The sequence below is a fragment of the Pseudopodoces humilis genome, chromosome 6 (assembly GCF_049639895.1).
Source record: "Pseudopodoces humilis isolate 2021_Gansu_Grassland_sample_001 chromosome 6, ASM4963989v1, whole genome shotgun sequence".
In the NCBI taxonomy this organism is placed as follows: Eukaryota; Metazoa; Chordata; class Aves; order Passeriformes; family Paridae; genus Pseudopodoces; species Pseudopodoces humilis.
Genome location: NC_142205.1, coordinates 56,693,308 through 56,712,974, shown reverse-complemented (window position 1 = coordinate 56,712,974; position 19,667 = coordinate 56,693,308). Strand labels below are relative to the sequence as shown.

Here is a 19,667-nt window from a genome sequence, read left to right as displayed (position 1 = left end):
CTAATTTAGGTGCTTATCTGCAAATGCAATCAATTGTTGCTCAGAAAGATGAAAAACAAACTTAACTCTGTACTGCAGTTGCTTCCACACTTTAAAAAGAAAACTTGTATACTCAATTCTGTCTTTCTTCAGCATTAACACTCTATTTCCATCTTAAACATGTTTGCTTTAGATGGATCATAGCTTTTGGCAGCTACTGCATTTTTAGCAAATAATACTGTTTCTAGTAAGAGTTGCAAAAAAAAAAACTTTGTGTGAGGTCCTTGTAAACTGAACCTTGGGAACGTTATGTTATTTCTGTATTTTCCCTTCTTTTGTGCTTCTTCTCTATTTGTGTCATGGTTATAAATTACATCGTTTGAACTAGAGAATTAAAAACATTTCATTTTGTGATTCCTGTAATTTTAAAAAAGAGACTGCTTATTTTATGTGTATTTTTTTTTCTTTTTACCTGTTATTTCAGAGGCTGGCACACAGAGAAATAAGCAGTTATGGTATTGAAATACCATTGTGCCAGCACCTCCAGGGCATAATCCAAAAAAACCAGAAAAATTGCCTGCTGGGTTGTATGCAGTAAGCTTGTGTGAACATCAGTGTCTGCTGTTCACACATCATTTTTTACTGGAAGTTCCTGTTGGAATAAAGGTTCTGTGTTTGGAGAGTGCACTGGGATACTTGGTGGACAATGGTTTTTCAAAGTTTGTACGGATTTCTAATTACAGTTTACCAGCGTAGACTCACTGGATACTTCTTGCAGATAATCATTAATGTTTCAGAAGTAAGAGAAGTAAGCAGAGATTTGGCAACATAACAACTGTAACAAGAAAGATCTCTGCTCTTCTCTTCATTTAGGCATTCTCTAGAAGACTGAACATGGAAGTGAGGAATAAGGTGGGTGGATGGAGGGGGAGGTGACAGCATGACAGAAGATACATACTTAGTTTCCCTGCTTCAATATTTAACTCCTTCCCTTCCTTCCCCCTCCTTTTTTAATGCAAGTGTGGTGTCTAGTTGACATTTTAAAACATTGAAGTGCCTCCAGCATTACAGCTTATGGTGGGTGTCAGTGTGATGCTCATCTAGAACATCTTCATGGTGCTCAGTCAGGTGAACCCCCTCAGTTGATCAGAATTCATTTGAACTGTGGTTTAGAAAACATGTGATACTGTGCACTTGCAAACTGGAGCATGTACCAACTTCTACTTCATCTCTTATGTTTGATCTCTCTGCGCTTGGACAGAAGGATGGAGATCCTGGTAGGCAAACTGTTTAATGCAGCTTTTTACTCAGGTGTTTGAAAGAGTTCCTGGTGACATAATGCTTCAAGTTTTGAACTACGGAAAATGAAAATCTCTGTTGTCTGGCTGTTATCATTTATTGGCTTTTGGGAAAGTGGACTCTAGACACCTGACCTTCCAGTTATTTAAGCAGAGCAAGGAGGTAGGTACCATTGAAGAAACTGTCTGGAACAAAGGATATTTATTTGATCTCAGGAAGGCAGCATTTTAGGAAGGAGATCTTGGAAAAGTGCAGCAGACCTGTATTTAGAAGGGAAATTCTATTTTTCTGTAGTAAAGGGCCCTGCATACTGCGTGGAAATTGTTAAATAAAGAGCTATTTCTCCATCTCATTTTTCTTCTTCTACCCTACCATATTCTATAGTCATCCTCTTTCCCATTCTATAAGCTCCATAGGCCTGAGTAATCCAAAATTATCTCCTCTGGTTTTGGATTCCAAATGTGAAAACATTGTGGGAGTCACACCACCATCTTCTGCTTGAAGGATGTAAAACAGTTGTGTCAAAGCTGACAGTAAGATGCTGCTCACTCCCGCTTTCCTCTTTCTGGAGAGGTTGCTCACTATTGGGAAACTTCTTGCCTTTAAGCTACTTTTTTCTACACTGTGAAATAGGATTGGGAAAATAAAGTCAATGAATTATAAACAAGCATCTTTGATTTACCTGATTGCCTTCATAGACTTAACTGTGGAGAGTAATCCTTGGAGGGAGCACTAGATATTTCCAAAAATCATGAAGTGCTAAATGCATGCAGCAAGGTCAAATCCAAGACTGATTCTGATCCCTCTGGGTGCTGCTACTAGTGTAGTATTGAAATCCTCCAAAGAGTAAAGCCAGCAGACAACATTTAATTTGGTTTAAGCATAAGAAAAGATATGAAAGGAATGGGAATATTTTTGGATACCTAAGAAAGTTTTATGCTGTCATCTCAACTGGTGCCGGTCAGCTGGCACAGCGCACCTCACTTTCTGTTTCGCTTGAACAACTTGTAGGCACCAGCAGCTGAAAATCTCCTGTGACTGTGTTCACCACACTTTGCCAAACCAACAGTTTGGCAGCAGGGTGGAAGGAGGAAGTGGCCCCGGTTTTGAAGAAATTATTATCCAGTTTGCCCAACACTTACTATTCTCTGTATGTGTGGCTTCCATATTATAATACCTTTATTTGCATCCAGATAAATGAAGTCACATTTGGCTATTTGTAGTACATACTGCTTTGTGGCAAAGTTATCTGGGGTTGCTATTAATTAGGATTAGAAAAACCCCAAAACAAATCCATTAAGTACACTGGATGTGCCATGCTTTCTCAAGTCAGTCCCTAAAAAAAAACCCCAAAAAACCCCAAAAATTTCCATAAAATCAGGTAGAAATAAAGGAACAAGTGTATTTCATGTAGGTATGTGGGGGGATTTTATAATTACAATTAACCTTTTTGTTTTGTTTTGGTTTTTTTCATTGTGAAGCCTAACATTCTAGTGGAAAAGTGAGATTTTTCACGGTCTCACTAGGAAAGTAGTTCTGAAAACGAATTGTGTTGATGTGGTAAGCTATAGCAACCCTCAGTGTTCAGAAGAAAATGCTGCCTGGCAGATGGTAGAGATCTAGAACAAATCCAGGGTTCTGGAGCAAGAGACTCAGTTGCTTCAGAGCTACCACCATGGCAGCTCTTTCCAGAGGGAGGTCTTGCTCCCATAATTACTGAAATGTTATTTTGGTCAGGGTCTACGTGTAGATTTGATGAGAACACTGCTACACAGGGTCTAAATTAAATTCTTTGCTAAATTCTATTGGGTGGGAAGGGATTGGATGTGGTGTTATCCTATTCCTTATCTCAAGTACTGCATGGAAATGTTTCTATAGATATGAAGTATAAATTTATTTCTTTCTGAGGGCTGTTCTCTGTCTTAATCTGTCATAAGATAACCAAGATCATGTGTTTGAATCAGAAAAACCTTTCCCAGGCTTTTTCAATTTTTTTGTGCGAACACACAGGAGAGGGTGGAGTGTGAATAATAATGTAGCATATGTGTCTGGCTTGAGAGCCTGTGTGCTCTAGCTGCCTTCATCTAATTCCTAAAGTAGGTTTATCTAACAGTCCTATTTAATTTCAGAATGAATTCTGGAGTGTTTTATGTCTCATGTTAAAGGAATGTTAACAAATACGGTTTTTATTGAAGCTTTTTATGAATGCTGTTCTTAGTCACAGTTTTTGAGTGAATGTGGCCGAGCCCCTAATACTTTTTTAATTATTATTTTTTTTCCCCCTCTGTATCTGTCAGAGATCAAATTCAACTGTGGGTATGAAGGATTTTTTGGATTATTTCTCCTAGGAAATGCAGAAAACATTAATTTGTTTGTCTTAGTTGAGATTAAATTGTTACTTCTTAGTAAGATGATGTTGCTGAGAGTAATTGGTAAGGTAAAAATCAAATTGTGTTTTATTTTTTCATTGTTTCAAAAAGAGTTGCAATTCAGTATCAGGAGAAATGATATAGTAAAATTTTGAAGTAGGCTTCCCTCTCCTTGACCAGGTCTCTGTTCTGGTTATTGTGGTTACCATGTGTAACAGAGATTTTCATAAATCAGCTTTTGGTAAATCTGGCACTGCTAGGGTAGGAACTTCTATTGTGGAATTACTGGACTTCTATTTCTTTATACTGTCATGAGGAGTTAAAGATTTACTTGCATAGCAGAAATAAATTAAGCAGAGGAGCATATGTAACCACAGGACTACACAGATTTGCAATCCAGTTCCATCTGCTTGTTGTTGACTTCACTTTGCTGAGCAGAAAGATGACACCCTACAGTAGCTCTAGACTTAGGACATAGCAGGCTGGCTTGTAAACAAGTTTTTAATTATCTCATTCTCATGCTTTGTTTTCCGCTGCCCCCTTATTTTTCAGGAGCATACTTAGGATGTAATTTTATTTTAATTCTTACACAGTTTGTGGTAAAGAGCTCATGTTCTTAGTCTGTAGCATGTAGTACTAAGGCAATTCCAGATCCTGTTTGTAGCAGAAATGCTGTTGCAGTGAGGGAGTCATTTGCCCAACAGTGTATAGCACCATTTTAATATAATAATTAAATACCTTTTAATATGATCATTTAAATACCTTTTTTAACTGTACAGTTTTTGAGTGAATGGTGACTTGAGGGATTTTTGACTCCCAGAAAGAAGTCAAGAAGTAAAATTCATCTAGATTGAAAGAAGCAGGATCTAGAGTCTGACCTCCACATAAAACAACAGAAAAAAGCCTTGTGGTTTTTTTTGGACATGCATTCTTATTGATTTGTAAGAAAACAAAAGCAAAAGTTAAAAACTACTGCATTTGTTCCAGTACATTAAAAAAATTCTGATTAGATGTAAAATTAAATGCTTCCATTGGATAACAGTTCTGATTCCAGCTTTGCAAATTTAGAAGTGTATTCTGGCTTGCATAAAACTATCTAGCTGAACCTCTGACAGATATATTTCTTCTCTTTTAATATTCATTCATATGAAAATGTATCTCCAGTGAGACATGTTTATGAATTTGGGAACTTTCTGAGATGAGAATCTGCATTGCATTTTAAATTTTCAAAACAAATAGTTTTCACAACAGTCTTTGGCATTTGTTTCCAATGAGCAAATATTCTGTGAGCTGTGCATTATGCTCTGGATCCCGTGAAATGCTACTCTGCGTTTGCTTATTGTGTGCTACAACACACTTCAGTAATCTTGAAGTTTATCAGGTTTTTCCCCACTTGCTTTTACTGAGCGTTCACAGACTCCTTATCCAGACACAGAATTTTTGCATTTGGTACTTCTGCAGGATTTGGGGATTATTTACAGGGGTTTAAGGTCTTTAAATTCCTTGATTTTAGGAGAGGCAACCCTCTGTAATTCTCAGAAACAAGCCATTCCTGTGAAACCAGGAGAAATGCTTTCCCTTAACCCCAGTGCTTTTTTGTGTCTAAAAGCAACAGCTTGTCCTCTTGCTGATAAAAGGTGAGTAAGGTTTTTTTCATTTGGTAGCACTCAGGTATAATTTGTTCCAGTCTTTTCCTGACAAATAAAATCACTCAGGAACTACCTGTGTAACAGGTAAAAAGTTAGAGGCATGCAGTTTTGTGGGCCTATCTTCTGGTAGAAGATCAGAAATCTAGTTCTCTTCAATATGTAGTAATAGCCCTTTTCAGTGAGGGGAATGAGGTGGTTTTTTTTGGTTTAGATGTAGCTTCTTCCCCTCACCTATAGAGTCCTTGAGAGCTAGCAGCTGGCTGCTACTACTGCTATGGACTATTTTTTAACTATCATGATATTCACATTTCTTTTTCACATTTGTTCATTTCCCATTTTAATTTTCTGCGTTCTCTGGGATGCAAAGTGCATGGCATGAAATGTGGTCATTAGGTTATTGCCACTAAGTTATTTGAGATGGTTTGATGCAGACTTAACTCAGTGTGGCCAGTTTTCAGACACTTAAATCTTTAGTATTCCTTGCATAATTTTTTTTTCAAATACTTTCTTTGTATAATTTAACTGTAGCTATGTCTAGACGTGTTTCCTGAATATGGCTAAACAATTTTGAAGGTAAATTATGACCTGGGTTTTTTTGCACTTTCACACAAACATAGTATCATTCCATTATGTATGTTAGGATGGGAACTGCAGACATCTGCAATACAGTTTTCATTGAATTTGCAAACTTCTGCCCCTTTGTAAAATTAATTATTTCCCAGAAATGTTTTCCAGCCTTAACTTCCATTTGCAATCAGTTTGTGCAGTGCACCCATAGAGTACATTTATATTGTCGCTCCTTGTACCCAGCAGTTCTAGTTTGAAGAACATTCACAGGACTTCTCCCTTTATGCTTTTCTATCTTCTAGGTTTTAATATGTTCATTCTTATATATGAACATACGTGTATATGTTTACTCTTATACAAGGCCATTGTTCAGAGCACTTGTTTCGTGCTCACAGAAAATTCTGTCTATACTCCCTTTCTTGGAAGAAAAGACATCATCAAGTTCAGCCTGTTACCTTTCACAAAAGGCAGCTGCTTTGTCCCATTCTTCAGTCAGCAGTTCCGTTTGTAATGCAAATTCACCTGAGCTTCAGAATGGTTTTTTAAAATATATGTTCAGACTTTGCACTAGAATGTTCCACTACCCCAGTTCAATCTGTTTCTGTTCTGTTTGTGTAGCTGCCTGCTCTTTCATTACTGGTTTCCCCTGTCTCTCTTCAGTAGATGGTTGAAGTGCTGCTCTCTTACCTGAGAGCAGCCTGACTCACCTGGAAGTTGTAGGAGATGATGTCTTTACTTTGGATGGGTGCTGCTCTGAAGGGAGGGACTAAGATTTTGATACCTCACTGTAGGGAAATCTTAGGGCTTTCAGTGCGTGGGGGGTGAAAATTCAAATTTATGACTAAGATACAAACTTAAATAAAAGCACTAATAAGGTATTGTCTTAAGTAATTTTTAAAAATTGTGTGCCCTATTTTTGTTGTTTTGAAAACCTTACTACACATACTTAATCAGACGGGGTTTTTTTGGTACTTTTGTCACTATTTTGTATTATGACTAAAAACTTTTGAATGCACATAGTACTATTTGTTTGAGTGAATATGGGAAGTTATAGTGGCTTCTTTTTTTTTTTCCCCCAAGCTTCTGATCAGGTGAAAGTTACTGAGGGTTTTCAAAAGCACTCTGAAAGTTATTTGTATTCGTTGGTCATCTGCCAGGTTCTTACTTAGAAGTATCCCTACAGTTGCCTTGTGCACCTGCCTCCTCCTTAGTTACTTACTTCTCCTTAAAATGAAGAAACATTGCAGTGAGATAAACTTCAATTTGAAGTGCTCCCCTAAAGGTATAAAACATTTATTTTTACTAAATGAGATTTGCACTTCTTTCTAAATGTGCAATGTTCAGTGTTTGCTACATATTTTATAGTAATTTTATAGTAATTTTTTTTGTTGTTTTTTAAAAGTACTGTTTCTTTTTTCACGTCTGCATCTATAATACTACAAGCTGCTGATAATTTGAGTTGTAAAGTACCCTGGGTTAAAAAAAAATATTTAAAAAGTCCCTTATTCTTCTTTCAGAATGCTGGAATTTTGAAAAGACTTGCAGCAAACCATGGATTTTCTACTATTCATTTTTAAAGCCAGTGTGTCCAGCTGCAGTCTGTGCCAGTATGTCTGCAACTAAAACTTGACCAACTTAGGTTCCAGAAATAGGCAAATGGAGGCAGAAAGCTTGTTTTGGGCTGCATTACCTGTTTTTTGATACTGTCAGCCAGGTCACCACTCCAGAGAATAAGCTCAAGAGTTTTTTTGTAGCTTTTTCATCTTCAGCGTGCTGTCTGCCAAGCTCAGGGTAAGTAACAGGTTCACACTAGAGCCAAGTCCCTTCAGGTGTGAAGGATTTCTCCTGATACCAGGAATCTTCTCAGAGTTGCAGTGCCCTTGCAAAGGTATGGCATTCCTGTGTGACAGATGTGGAGTGAGACTAGGTCCCTGCAGGAGAATACTACTGCATTTAGGGAATATTTGCCTTCCCTTCTTCCACTCCCTTCTCAAATGAGTTATGAAACCCATTTTTCTTTAAATCAGAGATCCAAAATTTCACAGCTGTTATGACTGATTTCAGTTGGAGACAGTATTCCTTCTGGAGCAACAGATTCCTGTTTAAGTGGAATCTCTTTTAGGTGGTACCAAACTAAACTTAGAAAGCTTCCTGCTGTGGGTAGAAGGTTTGCCTCAGAGTTTTAGGCTTTAATTCCGTACTTGCATATATGAAATTCCATTCTAGACTGCATTGTCATTCTGTATTTGCTGGTTGGATCATTCTGCTTTTCAAAGGGACATGGAGGAGATTTTTTATTTTTTTCTGAAGTTCCAGTGGATAAAACAGTTGCCACTTAAAACATACACAGCATAGCAATCCTTAATTAAAGAGTTTTAATTTATGGATGTGTCCAGCATAAAGTGTTATGTGAAAGTACAAATGACCTCACTGAAATGAGGTGAAAAGAAAATTAGTTAAAAACAAACTGTCCAAGGCTGTTCAACATTTTTGTCCTTCTCTGAAGCAATATATATATATCTCTTGGGGTAAGTATATTTGTAATAAATGTTGAGCTGGCTATATATTGTTCTTTACAGAACATACTGAAAAAGTGGATATGGCACAGCAAACAGGAAAACAGTGTTTCTTTCTTCCAGAAGGACTTTCCTAGTAAACAATCTGTAACAAATTCCTGATGGTTTCTGCAGGCAAATTTTCTAGAATGAAGAGCTGTTTTCAGCCACGTTCCTGAGAATGAAGTATTCAAAGACTGTTGTCAATTTTTTTTTTTTTTCCTTTCCTTTGCTTTTTTTTCCCTGCCACCCAGAGTTAGGCAGACAATATTTTCTGAAATTGCAACTGAGTCAGTTCTGGCTGACAATTTCACAGAGGTTGAGCATTTGGCAGGTTATTTATTTGTCTGTCAGGCTGGATGTACCTGACTGTACAAGTGCAGTGGTGGAAGAAGTGCAAGAAGCAGAGGTGGGAGTGTGATGGGCAGGGTGGTGGTTGCTTAAGTACCACGGACAGGGGCCCCTCCATGCATGTCCAGACCATCCTTGACTTCATCTGTCAGGAATTTTGTATGTGTGCAGTGCAGCACAGCCTTGACCCCTTTGCAGGCATCATTATATGGGATTCTTCATCACTTGGTGCTTTTGAAAGAGCTGTTTTTCCTGTGAATCCATGTCCTAAAGCTCTTGGTATTCCACAGTGTGTGCCATTGTACCCCATTTCCTCCATTTGATAGTAGGCTCATGTGCACGCTTACTCACCAGAGGCTCCCCATCATGCCTAAGACTTAATTGTTGTCCTCTTATATGCTTGTCATCTGACTTCAGCAGATTTCAAAGACAGACTATGAGGGCATTCATAAAGCTGATTTTCCCTGTTTACCATTCCATGGATTAAATTTCAGCTCTTCCTAACTTTTATTCCTGTTGTAATACTGAAATTCTACCTGAATCAGCTATGTACATCTTAGAAGATATTGCATTGGTTTCTCAGCAGAATCAAATAAAAGGGCTCCTTTTTAACTGTATGGGGAAATGATAATCAGGACACCCAGTTCTAAAGAATATCAAAATGGACCAGTCACAAAGACCATTTCATGAGTTGGCTGGTGAGTCATTCTGCCAAATGGAGTTTAGGTTGTATCATACATGGCTCAATTGGCCTCATCTGCTCCCTTCAGAAAGCAGCAGTGGGACACAACCCACTTAAGTTGTCCAACATGCTTGTGCTGGTCAAGTGATCCAAACAGGGAATTTGGAAAGGTGGTATAAGAATCTGTATTTGAGCGTTGTGAATACTAATCTTTGACCACCAAGGATTTGCTTTTCCAGATTTATTTTTCTTCCTTTTATACATATTCTTTACAGCTTGGTTTGAGTGTTTAGTTGTCTTTATTTTAATTGCATACAACTTTCTAACGCACCTGGGCATTTATTATTTTTTAGTGTTTTAATCTGGAGCGGAGTAGTCTGAAGGAGGTTCTATAAAACTTCTTGCAAGGATCTTTTGGACCTTTTTTCAACCTTCCCAGTCTTCCCAAAGGTTCTTTCTTTCACTTAATTTGAACAGAGAGCCTAAAGGATACTAAAAGATAGGAATTTTTAGTGTTTGCAGGTTTTATATATAAAAAATATAGCTTTTTTCTCTCTAATATAGCTTATTCTGCAATGGGTCTCCTGTCTACCCAAATCCACAGCTGACTCTTTCTGAGGGATGGACTGTCCTCCTTCAGACTCTTAAGGAACTGCTGTTTAAAAGAATGGAAAACTTCTCTTGCCTAATGGACTGAAATGAGATTTCTTGACCGTTCAAGGACGTGGGTGATTATGACCACAGAGGCACCTCCTTAGGTGGTCGTTGCTTCATCCGAACACACAAGTGTGCTGTTCACAGTGGGTCCTTTGAGCCTGTTGCTGTGTTCCCTGTTAAGTTGCTAATGTGGTGTCCCTCCTTTGGCTCACTTGGAACTCAGCAAGTTTCTTTTGGACATGCTTCATTTTTTCTCCTGGAACTGGTGCATCACTGCTATTAACTGGTTCTCTTCCTTCCTAAGTGAAGTGATGGCTGAAGCCCAAGCTCTGCTACTTCATGTGTTGACAGTTCCAATACTTGGAATTATGCAGAGGCACACAGATTCTTAGTCCTGGTAACTAAATGATGGGACATGGCAGTTATGGAAACAGAATTTTTGAAGTTAAGCCAGCTTTCTTTCTCCTTGCCAGTTGTTGTGGAAACATACTTTTGGATAGCTGTAAAAAACAATGGCTAAACAGGAAAAAGCCTTTTCCTGCATGGGAAAGTGTGTATTGATAAATATTTAATTTTTGAACATAGCATTTCTTTTCCCTGAAAGTTAGTTTTATAATCTGGTGAATGGAAGAATATGTTACTTATTGAGAATACCTGCTTTGAAAAGCTTAGGTTTTATAAAAACTGTATTGTAAGAACTAGCTAAGCACATAGAGAGACAAAATTATATGTGTGAAGAAGAGTTGGCTGAGTCACTAAAACAAAAGCAGCTTTAACAGTTTATGAGAAAAGTAGGAGTAAAATTAAATGCTGTTTTATTTCACAGCCATTTGAATCTAGTAGTAAAGTTGATGAAACAGAAATTTGATGAGGTACAAACATCTCAGAATCATGTTTCATGCTGAAGCTGTGATGGCAGCAAGAATTCTCAGCTTTCTGTCAGTACATAGGTCCTCTTCTGCACATGCTTTCCAGAGGAAAAATATGAGCTGCTTTTTCTTCCTATATATATTTATTCCCCTGAGCTGGGAGCCCTGTCTAGCATATATCTGGGATGTGTTTGTAATTACACTGAAAGAAACTACTTACAGTGAGTTTTTCCCTTTCTATATCTTTACAAAAGATACCTTTAAAGGGCAGGAAAAATCATGTCTTATTTCAAGGATGTTAGCCTACTGTAAACACAGCCAAAAACTTGGGTTGCATTTGTAACCCTAGTACAAGTAGCAGTTAGAGTTATATGCCATTTGGAGACACCACAGAATGTAAACAAAATATCACTGAGAATGGAAAAGAGGTCAATATTCAATTTAAGTAGGATAAATACACTAGAAAAGTATTCTTTTGGTAAATAACTTCCTAGCCTATAAGGAGGCTAGCGATTGTAGAAGCAGCTTCCTCCTAAAAGCTCTTGTATTTAGTCATCTCTCTGAAGTGTATCCTCAAGTTGCCTTGGTCTTTTTTTATTTTTTTTAATTTTTATTTTGTTGTGTGGTTTGCATCTTCTGTGGTAGGACACACATTATTTGCAATAGTAGCCTTGCCAAATATGTATGGAATTCTGTAGAATCTCTGGACTGTACAATAAAGTGAAGAAAAGGGGCTGTTAAGTAGGCTGGGGAGGAGAATTCCATTGAGAGCATTAATTTTCCTTTGGCTCCAAGTAATGTGGATTCCTGGAGCTGAGAGGATATGTCCATGCGTAAAGCTGTAGCACACAGAGGACAGGAAAAATAAGAAAGCAGTGGAGAGAAAGCAGGAGAAGAGCTAGAGTATAAGAGCAAGGACAAGTGAGTGATTTTTCCGTTTCAATTTTTATCCCTTTGTTCTTTTGTTTTTACTTTCATGGTCTTGTTTTCCAATTGTCACAAAATTTATAGTATTAGAAGCAAATATAAAAAAGCCACAAACCCATGGCTTTTAGTATATTGCACATTAAGATTAGTCTAGAGCTGCAGGAACTGTCCTGAGTTACCAATACTGAACTTGCACTGAATCATTCCTATGCTTTCCTTTTCTTTAAAAAACTAAACTTTTCTAGAAAAACACGTAACAGAAAGAAATTTTGAATTTTTAATTTCACTTGGGTGATTAGTAATAAAACTGATTTTTTTAAATTTCTTGGAAGACAGTTGATTATGACTGAGTCTTAATGACCTACACAAGATTAGAAATACAGGAGGAAACTTAATCTGGTATTTGCTTGTAGTGGACTGATGCTATAGAGCTGAGGTGAAATATTGTATCTGTGTATGTGTGTGTGTCTATATGTATAATGGTCTGTGCTTTTAAAGAACAAGCTTGACTTTGAGACAAGTCAACTGAAATGGATTTCAAGTAAAGTATTTATTATGGGTGGAGCTGCCAGTGCCACTTGTACTTAAGGTTGTGTGACCCTTTCCATTTTAAGGCTTAACTCTTGGTTACTTTGACTTTTGCCAAACTTCAGACAGATTCTTCCATGCCAGATATCTGCTCTGGGTTGAATTTTTTGAAAGTTTCGGCCAAAGCACTTCTGTTCCAAGAACAAGGCTAGGGAAAAGTATGCTGTTTTGCTTGTGTGAGAATATTCTGGTGTCCTTCTTTGATGCTCCAGTGCCCCCAAGCTCTAAAGCAAGGATTTGAAATTTGGCAATAGTTCAGCCTTTGTGTTGAAGATGTGCCTTTTGCCTCCCTGTAAAAATCCACCCAAATTTCCAGACCAGTTTACAAGGCTTTGAAAGATTGCCATTTGCATGGGCTTAATAGGAATTTCTTAAAACTTCACAGTAAGCTTCCTTTAGATTCTGTTCACACTGGGAATGCTTCAGGCAGAGTAGAGCTGCATATTTCATCCCACTTCTGCTAGGAGTTGTGACGGCTGGGTCTGGGTGCTGACATTGAACTAGGAGTGGGCAGCATTGTGTCTTGTATCACCCCTGCCTGTTCCCATGTCCTGTTCCTTTTCCCTGGTGATGGACCTGGGCCCTCTGGAAAACAAAACTGTTTCTCTCATCTGAAAGAGCATGACAGATGTGGAGGAGAAGGATTTGGGAGAGTGTGTATGTCTGGTTTATACCATTCCTTTGGTTACAGAAAATGTGTGTATCATACTGGCAAAACAATACTTCCTTTTCTACTTAATGTTCAGTTTGGTTTTGTTGCATTTAAACCTCAGTAGTTAAGTGGGTATCAAGGTTTTAATGTGAGCATCAACTATGTGAGCATCAATTAAAAAAAAAAAAGGTTAGACTCAAATACAGTCATGCATACAGGTCAGTACAGGAATGTTAATTTATTGGGCAGAAATCAAGAGCTCACTTTTTTCAGACATTGAAGTCTAACTCTGACATTTGCATTTAGTACACTGTAGCCTCCAACTTCATCACAAGTGTTGTGTGTTTTGTCCAAGAGGCAACTGTTTGACTGGAATGGGGAAAGGGGCCTGTTTTGAGGATGAGTCCAGGATTTGTACAAGTAAAGGCTGTGTATTCATCTGTTAGGGAAGTTGAAAAATGTGGAGTGAGGGAAGTTGAGATTTGGGGAAATAAAAAAAGTCTTTGTGGCTAAGACAGTTCAGTGGTGCCTGATGAATTGTGTGCTGTTTGTGCTCAGTCGTGGTGGTGTTTCTGCAAGAGGCATGCAAGTGACTGTTCCTGCTCAGACTCTGTGTTGTGGCTGGCTTGAGCACTTGTATCCATTCACAGAAATGCAGAACTGCAAGTGAACTCAGTGGGAGCTAAACCTCCTGTAAAATCCTGTATTTCACTTAAGACAGTAAAAACTAGCTCAGAGTATGTGAAGTTTGACATCTGTAGCCAGAGAACCTTTTGGTCTAATTAACCTAATGCCTCAGTTGCCAGTTTTACAGGTGAAGGAATGACATGTCCCATTTCTGTAGAAAGACTCAGGGAGAAACTGGTTGCCTTTGTGGCAGTACTGGAAAATAACATGCTGTAAATAGAGCATATAACCACCTCCCTTGATCAGGGATGGAACAAAGCATTGAAAAATATGCCATATTTTTATCTCTCATACCTTTTTTTTTCACTAAAAGTTACTTAGTGTTAATTAATCTATTTCATACTGATCTAACCATAAAAATCTCAGTATCTTAGCTCTTGAACTTAAATTTTCCACTTTGAATTAGCAGTCAAAATTTGTAAACTTTGAGAATAATATTAAAATGCAAGTTTAATTAGTACTTAAATTACGAGTAATTGTAGTTCTCTTCAAAATCACAGTCACTTGACCTTAGTAGTAGTTGAATAAAATGTTAGGAGGATCCTTCTTCTCTGTTTACTATGAAGATGGAAATCATCCTTGCTCAAGCTGTTTACTGTCACCTCACCATGATAAATTTCCCCTTTCTTAGCTGCTTCAATAAGACATCTCTTTTTTTTCATCCCTTTGTAAAGTCAGCCATTACCTAAAGTTTCCTATAAAAAAAATAAAAAAAAACAAAAATCAAAGTTTTTGAAAGAGAAAACACTACAACAAATAAGTGACTGTATGTTTGTGGAAATGTCTAGCTCCCACAGTGAAATGATTTGCTGCTAAGGTTTAGTGAATTTAATGCTTTGGAAATAATTTGTTGGAGAGTCTGCAGCAGCGGAGAGTTTTGGGTTGTGGTTATTTGTTGGGGTTTTTTTTCTTGTTCTTTCTTTTGAGGTGGAGGTGTAAAAGATTGTTTTGTCTGCTACTTTAAGCTGAAGTATTCATCAAATTTTTTGCTTGTTTCTTGGGTTGTTTTCTCAGGGTGTCTGCTGCCTCTGAACCAGTAGCTCTCATATGAGTCTTTTGAAAACTTCAGCATAAACAAGGCATTTGACAGGATGTGCCATGCAGTATTTTTGGGAGAAAGATGAGAATTTTGAGCTGCTCAAAGCACATACATCTTAGGGGAACTCAGCTGCTAAGAACAGCACTCTTATTTTCCTAGCTGTGTGAATCCACTTGCTAGTGGGCAACTGTTTTGTGTTTTGTTTTCTTTCCCCCACAAGACTTCTATTTACTTGTGTGCTCTTCCATGTGTGTTTTGAGCTGTGCTTTGAAGTTGGGCAGCTAGCTTTAAACAAAAGCTGTTACCATGCTCTGCATAGCATCCAGCTTGATTTCAGCAATCTGTTGTGTCAGTGATGTGGTTTAGAGTTAACAAAATGCTGTTCTTTGCTTGCCTTGCCATTGGTTTAAGTAGGATTAAAATTGAAAAAGAAAAAATCATATCACACTGGGTATGTTATATAAAAGGCTAGTCAAATATGATTAGAATGTGATTTAATGGCTGTGCAGCAATTATTAATTGGTCAGGCATCTGTGAGATGAAGTTTGAGGTATCCTCTCTTTTTTCCTTTGTCACCTTCCTTTTCCTCTTTCCTAGTACCTCTAATAATCTAAAGAATTTCTGAAAACCCAGAACTCATGTGCATTTAGTTTCCTACATAAGTCACTCTAGTATATTGTACTTCAGAGTGCAATTATTAATTAAATTATTAATTAAATTATTAATTAAAACAATTTAAAATGCATATTTTGTCATATTTGAGCATTGTTCTTCAGTAAAGAGGTCCAAATGCTACACTTTACTTTCTTGAGTTTATACTGAAGTCCATATTCTTTTATATAGTGATTTTTATTTTAAGATTAGGGCACAAAATGAGGAGTAGATTCTGAAAGGAAAAAGCAAACACAACTGCAGAAAACCAAATTAATTTGTATATATTTACATGAGCAGTAAAATAGCTATGATATTCAACTATTATTTCAAATTAATTTGAAAAAATAACTAAAATCTGATTAACAAGACCGCTTTATTAAATGGGTTTAATATGTGATCATTTATATGAAATATGTGAACTGTTTCTGAATGTTTTGCTCTTTTGTCTTGTTTTTGGCAGCAACTGGAATTAGTGGAGCCCAGTGGCTGGATCCATGTTCCTCTAACAGATACTCACAAGAAGCCCATTCGCACTTTTATGATCCAGATTGCTGTTCTTGCGAATCACCAAAATGGAAGAGACACTCACATGAGGCAAATCAAAGTGTACACCCCTGTGGAGGAGAGTTCCATTGGTAAATTTCCCAGATGTACAACAATTGACTTCATGATGTATCGCTCCATCAGATAAAATGTCCTCATGAGGAATAATAAAGGTATTTTTTCATGACTATATCATTGCTAAAGTATTCAGATACTTAACAAGCAGGGTTTACTTTAGTGTAATTATATGTTTATACTTTGTACAATTTTGAAATAAAGATAATCTTCTGTTACAATATGGTGTAGTCTGTAATTTGTTTCTTTTTCTAGGAGTCTGAGTGCTCTTGTACTCTCTGAGAGGGGTAAAAACAATCCAGGCACTCTTAGAAGAATGTATTTGACAGGATGAGAATCAATAATTAATTTTATATAATATGGGTATTTTGGGGGATGATTTCTTCCGCTAATGATCATGCATGGAAATAGTTCATTCCTCTACCTAAAAATTGCACTTGTAAAAGCTACTCCTCTTCTTGAACAGACACAATCTAAAGACATTACCAGTAGTATTTTCCCACTATTGCTTATGCTAATGTACCCTTTTCTCTAGAGGGTTGTTTTGCTTATTGGCCATGTGCACGGATTTAGCCTTTTTGTAACTGCAAAGTAAATCATAGAATTACAGAGTATCTCCAGTTGGAAGGGACATGGAAAGATTGGACTTGATGCTGCTTCCTGCAGGACTACCTAAAACTAATCCATATGGCTAAATGTTGTCCAGATGCTCCTTGAGCTCTAACAGGCTTGATGCCATAACCATTTTCCTGGGGAGCCTGTTCTAGTGACTGATAATTCAGTGAAGATGACAATGACATGAAGAAAACCAAACCTTTCCTAATTGTTCAATGTAGTATATACATTTATATAGATACACTGAGTATCTATAGTACTCCATCTATAGGGCATCTATAGTACACCACAATGAGTGTACGTCATCTAGAACATGATAGCTGTTGAAAATAGGCGATTTAGGAATGCTCTGGCATCCTACAGCTGTGTGGGAATGCATGTGGTGGTCCAGTGTACCTTCTAAAGTACTGGGAACTCAAGTATAACACAAGAAATCTCATGTTCAGAGCATAGAATTATTTTAATGCATGTTTTAAAGTAAAGGGCATTGCAAGGAAAATGTGTGCTCTGTCTGCTTGCTGTAAGTAGGGGTATTTAACACCTTTACTAATGTCTCATAATCTAATCACTACTAGTTATTCAATGTTTTAAAAAATTGAGTAGATTTTAGAAAGAGAGGTTGTTGAAGTACAAAGGTTTCTTTTAAAATGTTTGATACTGATCAAACCCATTCTTCCTCACAGCACCATGAAAGTTGAGGGTCAATGGGGAGAGTACAGGTCAATTCAGACTAAAACTTTTGTCACTCTTAATTGTGAGCAAGGGAAGGCTAATAATAGTGGAGGCTCATAAAACAATAATACATCATCCTGCAGAGTAGAAAGGAGACGAAATAGAGGAAAATAGGAAGTTTGTCAAAGAAGGAGGAAGATTTAACTGTTGCTCTTTGTTTTATATATTTGATGAAGCTGGTGTTTACTGAAAAGTTTTATCTCTGGCTGAACTCCACAGTATTAAGGAGGGTCATTAAACAGGGCATTTACTTATAAAGAACCTTGTAGAGAGGTGACTACCTCTCATGACTAGTTTGGGGTTTCTATCTAAATGTGGATTCAATCATTTCAGGAGGACCTTAACGGTACTTTACCTTTCCCTGTAAAGGATGGATCAAGTGCAGAATTCCTGTTCAGCAGAAGCTGGCTGAATTTGTGCCTTTCACCAAGTCTGTCACTTCTGTGGATTTTCTTGTCTAGCGTCAGGGAGTTGAACATTCCTATTCACTTAATTGAAGCAAATTATGTACATTTGATGTGCATTTCATATTCTTCTGTTTAAAAAACAACAGTAAACCTCTCCTGGATTTATTTTTATTATTTATTTATTTATTTATTATTTTTAGTTACTTTTGGTAGATTATGGATGGTTTTTAAGAAAGGAGATTATTAGGCATGGAATTTTCCTGGTTTTCTCCCAGAAGTTAAGACAGCAGTTATCCATCCTAGCTTTGCATCATCAAGCCACTATTCCATGCTTAAGGATTCTACCACAGACAATTCTGTGGTAATTTTGTGCTTTGGTCAGTAACATTTATCTTTTCATACATGTCACTCTGCAAAGGATACCTCAGTGCCAAACATTATCCAGTAAACTAGGAGCAAGCCTGTCAGCACAACCTTGTTATTTTTGTTTCTGTCCTGCCATCAGTAGGCATAATTTTTTGATCTTTAGAAAGCTATTCTAGCTTTTGTTTATTTTTTTTTCAAGCCATCAATGCTCATCAATGCTATATCCTCATATAGGACATAGGGCCAGAATTTGTGTCAAAAATTTGGAATTATTATTTCTGGCAGTGTTGTTGAATAAGCTGAAGTGTAGCTTGACTACTTATCCTGCTGTTGTGAAATTACAGATTGTGTTCAAGTGGTTTTAAGAACCTATGACATGCATGGTAAGCTGGGTTATGTCAAGCTTTACTGTTGGGGAAGGAATCTGTACTTACTTGGAAACAAGTGCAGTGACCATTCTAAATCTACATGAATTTTTTATGTGTTGCTTTGTAACAATTGCAGATACATTGCATTGCATTGGTATTTAACATCTGTGGAAGTGCTTTTGTTTTTTAACATTTTTGGCACTTGGTGACATAAGGCTGCTGATTTTTAAGTGATGAGATCCTAGATGAGTGTGTCTGAAAATAAAGCAAGTTGCTGCCTCTGTGTATGAATATTGCACTTAGTGTTTGAATTGGGATAAACAAACTGGGCTGCCAAGTCATTCGGGAAGTTACTTACACATATGTTGTGTTTAGCTGCTGCTTCTTTTACTGGCTCATTGTTTTCAGACACACAGTTGCCTGGAATCTTATCACTTTCTCTTTTTCTCTTGTATAAGAAGCACCTGATAACTATCAAGTAGTACAAGTAATGTTGGAATAAATGATAGTCTAAATGGAAGATGTATTTGTTCTGAAAAATCATGACTTGGCAGTAATCTGATTCAACTCTTCAAATAGTAGTAATTTAGGGGGTTTAAAACCTCTTCTTGGAAGGTCACTAGGCCTTTCTGCCTCACAGAACAGAAATTTGATTCCCAGTGTAAGTGTAAAAACCTTCCTTTTAACTAAACTTTAGCTTATTTCCTTTGCAGACACTAAGAAGAGAGAGGTAATTGAGTGACCAGGACCTTGAGGAACTCCTGTTGTAATGAAGGACAGTACCTGTGTTTTGACTAAGTCATGTCTGTGTGTCTTGTTAGTACCACAGTGTAAATAAAAAAGGCAGATGGCTGAAGAAGGATAAAAGAGGTATTTGCTGCTCCTGGTTTCTAAAACGGAGAACAGCAAAACATTTATGTTTTGTTTAAATTCGCATAGGGAATCTCTGGCAGAGCTGAAAGCTGAAATCTTATCATCACTGTCTGTCTTCTCTTTTCACTGGGAAGCTGATATTTAGATAATGATCCTGTTTCAAA

The 19,667-nt window shown here is 37.2% G+C and overlaps 1 protein-coding gene across 8 annotated transcripts in view; it reads left to right on the top strand.

Annotated features, from left to right (window-relative positions):
• Window positions 1-19,457, top strand: part of ANAPC10 (anaphase promoting complex subunit 10) — a 36,427-nt gene extending 16,970 nt beyond the window's left edge. For 7 of the 8 annotated variants that reach the window (XM_088056909.1, XM_014254777.2, XM_088056907.1 and 4 more), the window contains exon 5: window positions 15,985-16,365. In XM_088056909.1, the coding sequence (XP_087913035.1) occupies window positions 15,985-16,215 (231 nt within the window). In that variant the 3' untranslated portion in view covers window positions 16,216-16,365. Of the gene's footprint in view, window positions 1-15,984; window positions 16,366-19,343 lie in introns of those variants that run through there. The other variant, XM_088056906.1, reaches the window with a different exon arrangement.
• Window positions 19,458-19,667: the final 210 nt, after the last annotated feature.